Source organism: Carlito syrichta, unplaced genomic scaffold (assembly GCF_000164805.1).
Source record: "Carlito syrichta isolate Samal-C Ts95f unplaced genomic scaffold, Tarsius_syrichta-2.0.1 Scaffold288366, whole genome shotgun sequence".
Classification (NCBI taxonomy): Eukaryota; Metazoa; Chordata; class Mammalia; order Primates; family Tarsiidae; genus Carlito; species Carlito syrichta.
The window spans coordinates 24,862-32,236 of NW_007232462.1; the positions used below are offsets into that span (position 1 = coordinate 24,862).

Here is a 7,375-nt window from a genome sequence, read left to right on the forward strand (position 1 = left end):
TGTATTCCTTGCACCCTGCTGTTTAAATACTTTCAATGTTCCCTAGTGCTTACAGAACATAGGCCAAATTCCTCCTCCTGGTATTTAAGGCCTCTATGAACCCATCCATCTTGCTAAACATGCTTCTAGAAATCCCATCATGTTCCCTGGGCACACTGCCCTAGGCTTTCCCAACTCCATGGCTTTGCTCAGATGTGTCTGAATAGAAATGCCTCCCGCCCCCACATCCCAATTTAAGTGTTGTCTCTGATCCCAGATAAAATTCTAACTCCCTTCTCTGAACACTCACTTTGCCCTCATGGTGTTTATTATTTGCAATGAGATCACAAGCTCCAGAAGGGCAAGAAACACTATGCTGTTGTATTCCTGGTACACCCTGAGGGTGTGGTCTACAGGAGGCAACAGGGCAGTTGTTGTAAGTCTAGAGATAGCCCCCCAATAAACTCACAGGCAGCAGTCCAAGTGGCTCTCTTTTCTCCCAAGCTTGCGGCAGCATGTAAAGAAGGCCCTTCAGCTTCTTCCCTGCTTTGATGCCCAACAGTCCCTCAAGGGCTGACACCAGATTGGAACCACTGCATCCCTGGTGCCTCCTCCTATAGAGCTAGGCCAAAGAAGCAGTACAAGAATGACTGGGACAAAGGTAATCCAGCAGAGTTTTCTCCCTAGTTTTTGCTCAGTTCAGATCCTAAGATGATGTGACTATGATACTGTAGATTCATGGCAAGTTCAACGAACACCACAGAAGGACTCTATCTTCATGGAGAAGTCATCTGATAATGTTCCACACTTCCAAACACTAATTTCCCATCAGCCTGGCCATAGCTTCTTAAGAGAGGAAACTTGCCTTTATTCTGTTGGGTGAGAAAAATCCTTTAGGAAGGTGTTAGCTCCCTATGATGGGCAATATCAGTCATTACACACAAACTCTTTATACTAAGAAAAGAGATATCAAGATATATCAGGAAATGCAACTTCAATTCAAGCACCATGAAATTTTGTCAAGCAAAAATAGTCTTTATTCAAATTTAATGGAAACAGGGGTCACTATACTTTGCAAGACGGGGAAAAATAAAATTAAAAAAAATTCTTTTCTTTTCTTTTTTAATATAAAACAATATAATCACAATACCAGAATATGGAACTCTACAGTTTATTTCCTATGGGTTACTGCAGGTATCAATTTTCCTCGACTGTGCTATTCACAACTTTGTTAAGTCCAAAAATATGAAACCGAGTGGTAGGAAACTTAAGACTTAGCACTTTCACTAAATGGCATACATCAAAGGGCATCAATTCAAGAGCAAAAATGGCTGAACTCACCATACCTACCTATGTCATCATTCCAGCCTTAGAGCCGTCCAGGTACCGAGCTCCCTGCAGGAAAGGCCAGGCCTGAAAGCCAAGGCGTTTTAGATACGCTACTGTGGGCCATGAGTAAAGGGGGTTTCAAAGAGAAAATTTTTTTCAGTCGAGCAGGAAGGCCTGGCGCCAGGAGGCGTTACTGAGAGGAAGCACTTAGATTTAACAATTATAGACACACCATTAGGGGAGTTAAAAATGTACAGCAGTGACATATGTTCTACTTCAATCACTTGTGCTACGGCTACCAAACATGTACAAAAGACTTCTCGGGTAGTTCCAGCTGTGGTCGTAGCCAGTTAGGACCTTGAGTGGGACCTAGATCTAGACCGGGAGGGTGATCTGGAAGCAGACCTGGATCTAGACTTGGACCGAGATCGGGTTTTTGAAGCTGACTTTGATCTGGAGCGTGATTCTGATGGAAGGTTCGGTTTCGATTTAGAATTGGATCTTGATCTGGACCGGGTCTCCTGATTGGTAGCAGCATCCTCACTCTCCCCTCGGCCTTCCCGCTGGCCAGACTCGGACTTGGCATGTTCCCGCTCCTTTGACACTGAGCGGGACGGCGATCTGGACTGGGAGCGATCAGTATCTTCCTTCTTCTTCTTCTTGCTGCTGCTTGTCTTGCTGTCTCGCTTGCTGCCTCGTTTCCTGCTCCTCTCGCTCTTGCTGCGGCTGCGGCTGCGACTACGACTCCGGCTCTCCTCCCGGCTCCTCTTTCTGCCCTTCCTCTTGTCCTTGCTCTTGCTGCGGCTCCTGCTATGGCTCCTGCTACCCCCTTTGCTCCGGCTCCGGCTCCGACTCTGGAGGAGGCTCTTCTCCTGGCTCCTGCCCTTCTCCTGGCTCCTGCTCCTGCTCACACTCCCCCTCTTCTCTTCCTCCACTCTCCTCTCCTGACTCCTGCTCCGGCTTTTGCTCTTACTTTTATGCCTGCTGGGACTCCGGCTCTTGGATTTCCCGGTGTTGTCATTGTTTTGGATCTTTTCTTCAGTTTGGTCTTTGCTCTTGCTGCGGCTCTTGCCAGCACTGCGGCTGCGGCTGCGGCTCTTATCCTTGCTGGGGCTCCTGCTTTTCTCCTTCTTGCTCCGGCTCCGGCTCGGGCTGCGGCTGCGGCTCTTGCTCCGGGAGTGGGAGCCCGACCTGAGGAGACATGGGGTGCTGTTTGATTAATGTGCTTCATGCTAAACTGGTGATGAAAAGAAAGGGTGTGTGGACGTAAGTCCCCCAATATAATGCATGGCTGGCACTGGCCAAGAAATGTTTTCTGAGGTCCCATAATTAGAATCTGGAGCTAAAAGGCTAAGGTGAAGTCAGATTGGTCACATGATTAAAATCAAAGTGAGAAAGGGCTTGGGCATTCCTTGCTGACCTCCATTTATTCCAAGGAAGACATACCTGGACCGGGATCTACTCTTAGAGTGACTGCTTTTGCTGCTGCCACTTCGGCTTCTGCTCTTACGGGAATGTCTGCTTCGAGAGCGAGACCTAGGGAGAGAAAACATTTTTTTTTTGAGTTGGAGTCTCACTCTGTCGCCCAGGCTGGAGCGCTGGAGCACACTCACAGCTACTCCAGTGCCGACCTGCTGGGCCCCAGAGATCCTTCCGCTTCAGCCTTCCAAGTAGCCGGAACTATACGCATGGCTAATTTTTGATTTATTGTAGAGACAAGGTCTCACCAAGTTGCCCGGGCTGGTCTCGAACCCATGGACTCAAGCAATCCACTTGCCTTGGCCTCCCAAAGTGTTAGGATTACAGGCTGAGCCACCAAGCCTGGCCACAAACATTTAAAAATACATGCTGACAAACGGCTAGCAGATTAGAACCAACCCATGCATTCTTTCCATTAAAAACATGTCCAGTACTGGCTGTGTCAGGCACAAACACTCTCTCCTGTTCTAGACCCACAGATGTAGTCACCTGCAGTCACCTGGATGTTTTACCTGAACTTTTTACCATCTCCTGAACCCCCTTCCCTACCTGTTCCTTTTGCTGGTGCCATGTATGTCCACTGATACCACTGTTATTTACCTGGTTCCTCATACCAGAAACCACAGCCATCTCTGGTTCCTCTTTTCCTCAACCTCCTACCCACTGATGGTCCTCCCTATAAATCTTTTCTGGTCTATGCACCTTGCTGCTGCCTCCCTGGGCAAGCCTCCTTCATCTCTCCCTTGGTAGCGTAACAGCCTCCCAACATGCCTTTCTGTATATACTTTTGTTCTTTACTATCTAGTCCCCTTTCTGTGATAAGACAGTTGTTTTAAAAAGACAGACTCAAAGTGTTAACAAATCTGTAATACACCAAGACTATAGATGCTACCAAAGGCAACCAGGGCTCCTTGGGGAAATGATGATTCCAGAAGTAAGGAAGTGTACAAGGTGGGCCTAGAACATCTCATCATGGCAGAAAGAGGAAAAGTTTCAAAGCCTCCTAGGCACCATCACCTGTGAAGGACTCTTACTAAATATGCTTAACGTGCATCTCAATCACACCTCTTCAGACATAATTTCCAGTTTACTGAAAGCTCAGGGGATAAGGTACAAGTTCGATGACACCAAGACAAAACAAATAAATACAGAATGTAGGATAGTATTACAAAAAAACAAAAAACTAAGAAATATAAATGTCCCAGGGCGAACTGCTCCAGGCTAAAGGGACCTTAAAATGCCATGATTGAATTAGATCCTGCTTAAGAAAGGAACCTGCTATAAAGACATCCATGGGCTGGGTGCAGTGGCTTACGCTTCTAATTCCAGCACTTTGGGAGGCTGAGGCGGGAGAACTGTTCACGCCCAGGAGTTTGAGATCAGCCTGGGAAACAGCGAGTGTGAGACCTCATCTCAGGAAAAAAAAAAAAAAAGACATCCATGGAGCAACTGGGAAAATAAGAATATCGTGGCCTGGACATTTGATGGAATTGCTGCTGATGTTCTTAGATGAGAAAATAGAACTGTGGCTATTCTTATTCTTGGAGACACATGCTGAAGTATTTAAGGGCAAAGTATCATAATTTCTACAACTTTTTTTTTAAGCTGGAGTTTTTATTTCTTCTTCTTTTTTTATTATTATAAAGATGTGGGGTACAATTCAGGGTTAGGTATACAAATTTTGATTATGCAGGTACCCTTGTTAATGAGGAATGCCCCTACTTTCCCTAGCAGTTTTCCTCAACTGCCAATCCCACCCCTCTACAAGTTACTTTCAAATGCTACAGCAAAATAAATGTAGAGGGTGTTTGTATAAATATATATATATATACACATATATACAGAGAGAAGAAAATGCTAAGTGTTAAAGCCAGAAGGGTATACTGGTGTTCATGAACTATTCTTTTTTTTTTTTTCTTTTAGTTGGAGTCTCACTCTGTCGCCCAGGCTGGAGTGCAGTGGCACACTCATGGCCACCGTAGCTTCGACCTGCTGGGCTCAGGTGATCCTCCTGCCTCAGCCTTCCAAGTAGCTGGAACTATAGGCATGTGCCACCATGCCTGGCTTCTTTTTCATTTATTGTAGAGATGAGGTCTCACCATATTGTCCAGGTTGGTTCCACTGGCGTGGGTTCAGGCAATGCTCCCACCTTGGCCTCTCAAAGTGCTGGGATTATAGGTGTGAGCCACCGCGCCCAGCCTCATGAGCTAGTCTTTCAATTTTTATGTTTGAACAAACCAAATGCAAAAATATATTTGAGACAACTGGGAAAATCTGAACACAAACTGGTTATCAAATGATAGTGTGGAGTTACTGTCAATTTCTCTAGCTGCGATCTTATCATGATTTTATTTAAAATATCAGAACAGACTGGGTATGGTGGCTTACTCTTATAATTTCAGCACTTTGGGAGGCTGAGGTGAGAAGATTGCCTGAGCCCACGGGATCGAGACCAGCCTTGGGCACCTTGGCGAGACCTCGCCTCTATAATAAATAAAAAAAATTAGCTGAGCATGGTAGCGTGCGCCTGTAGCTCTGGCTAGTGCGCCTGTAGTTCTGGCTACTTGGAAGGCTGAGGCAAAAGGATTGCCAGAGCAAAGCAGGTCGAAGCTGCGGTGGCCGGGTGCATGCCACTGCACTCCAGTCTGGGCGACAGAGTGAGACTCCAACTCAAAAAAAATAATAATAATAAAAAGACTGGATGCAGTGACTCATGCCTGTAATCTCAGTACTTTGAAAGGCAGAGGCGAGAGGATTACCTGAGCCCATGAGTTTGAGGCCAGCCTGAGCAACATAGTGAGATATCATCTCTACAATAAATCAAAAAATTAGCTGGGCGTGGTGGCACATGCCTGCAGTTCCAGCTACTTGGAAGGCTGAGGCAGAAGGATTGCCTGAGACCCAGCAGATCGAGGCTGCGGTGGCCGCAAGCAGTGTGCCACTGCAGTCCAGCCTGGGTGACGAAGTGAGACTACGACTTGGTGGGGGGGGGGGCCCAGAACATACTGAAGTAGCTATAGGTAGAATATAGGATGTCTAGACTTTCTACCATGCCCAACCTTTTCTGATATTTTAAATAAAATCATGATAATGTGACAGCTAGAGAAACTAGCAGTAACTCCACACTATCATTTAATAACCAGTTATGCAGGAGTGGGGAGGTGTGAAGAATCGCTTGAGTTCAGGAGTTCAAGACCAGCTTGGGCAACATAGTGAGACCTCATATCTATAAAAATACAAAACTTAGTGGGGTCTCAGTTACTTGGGGGGCTAAGGTGGGAGAATTGCTTGAGCCCAGGAAGTAGATGCTGCACATGAGCTGGGATTATGCCACTGTAATACAACTGGGGTAATACAGTGAGACGCTATCTTAAAAAAAAAAAAAATTCAACAACAAAATCAGAAATGTTTAAAAGTCTCCAATAATTTCTCACTACTCTTCCATCCTTGCCCTGGCCCAAGATTCAGCATGATCTTGTTCTCCACCTTATCTCAAGCCACTTTCCTCCTGTTACCTTCCTGTATTTGCCTCTCTAGTCTGGAAAACTCTCTTCTATACCCAAGTCTTCAAAAACACCCTTTGCTCTGCCAGAAAGGCATTTATCCCTCTGCCCACCACCTCTGACTTATCTGCTAGGACTCTGTTTCCATGACACGTCCTTAGGGAAGCTACTGCCAACTCCCCAGACGAGCTGTGTCACATACATTTCCTTCGACATACTTGTCACAATGGCGCTGTTTGTCTAATGACCATCTTCTTCACTAGATCGAGTTTCATGAAGGTAGGGACCATACTTATCTTTTTCACAACACCTCTCCAATGCTTAGCCCAGTGCCTGGCCTACTTGGAGAGCAACTACATAAGACAATCACCACTCTTTAGTAGCTAGTGTAACTGGTAGAGTAACCAGGGAGTAATGGCCAGGTGCACGCCCAACCAGGGTATGATTCCAAGAAGAAATGTGAAAGAAGGTCACTGATTACTGCCTCAGAGAAAGGACTTTCCTTCTATTTGCACTCATGACCTAAGAGTTCAAGAGTTTTTCAAATAAATGTTCAGTTCAAAGTTCTTATTACTGAGTACTCAAAAGGAGAATGTAAATAAATTATCTATGTGGTCACTGATAAACTTATGGTGAGCTCCAACATAAAAGACATCAATAGTACCTTGAATGACTCCGGCTCCTGGAATATGACCGGCGTCGTCTGGAACCTGGCTTGTCTTCAACTAATCTGATTTTTCTGCCATTGACTTCAGTTCCATCCAACTTTTCCAAAGCTCTTTTCATATCAGAGTAAGACACAAATTCAATCACCCCTTCATTTTTGCGTCCCTTGTGAGCATCAGCATACGTTACTTCTCCTGCTTGACGCATATAATCCTAAAGAGAAAAGAAAAAGTCTGAATATGTTAGGATACTTTGGGCTAGAACATCTAATACAACTGTCTAAGTAAAAGCTTTTCTTTCCCTTAAGAAATTCCAGTTTTCCTCAGGATAAAGGTTACTCTAACATTTTATTTTTATTTTATTTTCTTTTTTGAGTTGGAGTCTCACTCTGTTGCCCAGACTGGAGTGCAGTGGCCGCT

General features: G+C 45.3%; 1 protein-coding gene across 4 annotated transcripts in view; it reads right to left on the reverse strand.

The window, feature by feature from the left end:
• Window positions 1-993: 993 nt before the first annotated feature.
• SRSF4 (serine and arginine rich splicing factor 4) overlaps window positions 994-7,375 on the reverse strand; it is a 32,047-nt gene continuing 25,665 nt past the window's right edge. For 2 of the 4 annotated variants that reach the window (XM_008053686.1, XM_021710278.1), the window contains exons 4-6: window positions 6,955-7,169; window positions 2,755-2,844; window positions 994-2,499 (exon numbers count right to left, since the gene is read on the reverse strand). In XM_008053686.1, coding sequence (XP_008051877.1) covers window positions 1,659-2,499; window positions 2,755-2,844; window positions 6,955-7,169 — 1,146 coding nt within the window. In that variant the 3' untranslated portion in view covers window positions 994-1,658. The remainder of the gene's footprint in view (window positions 2,500-2,754; window positions 2,845-6,954; window positions 7,170-7,375) is intronic. The other 2 variants (XM_021710281.1, XM_021710279.1) reach the window with 2 other exon arrangements.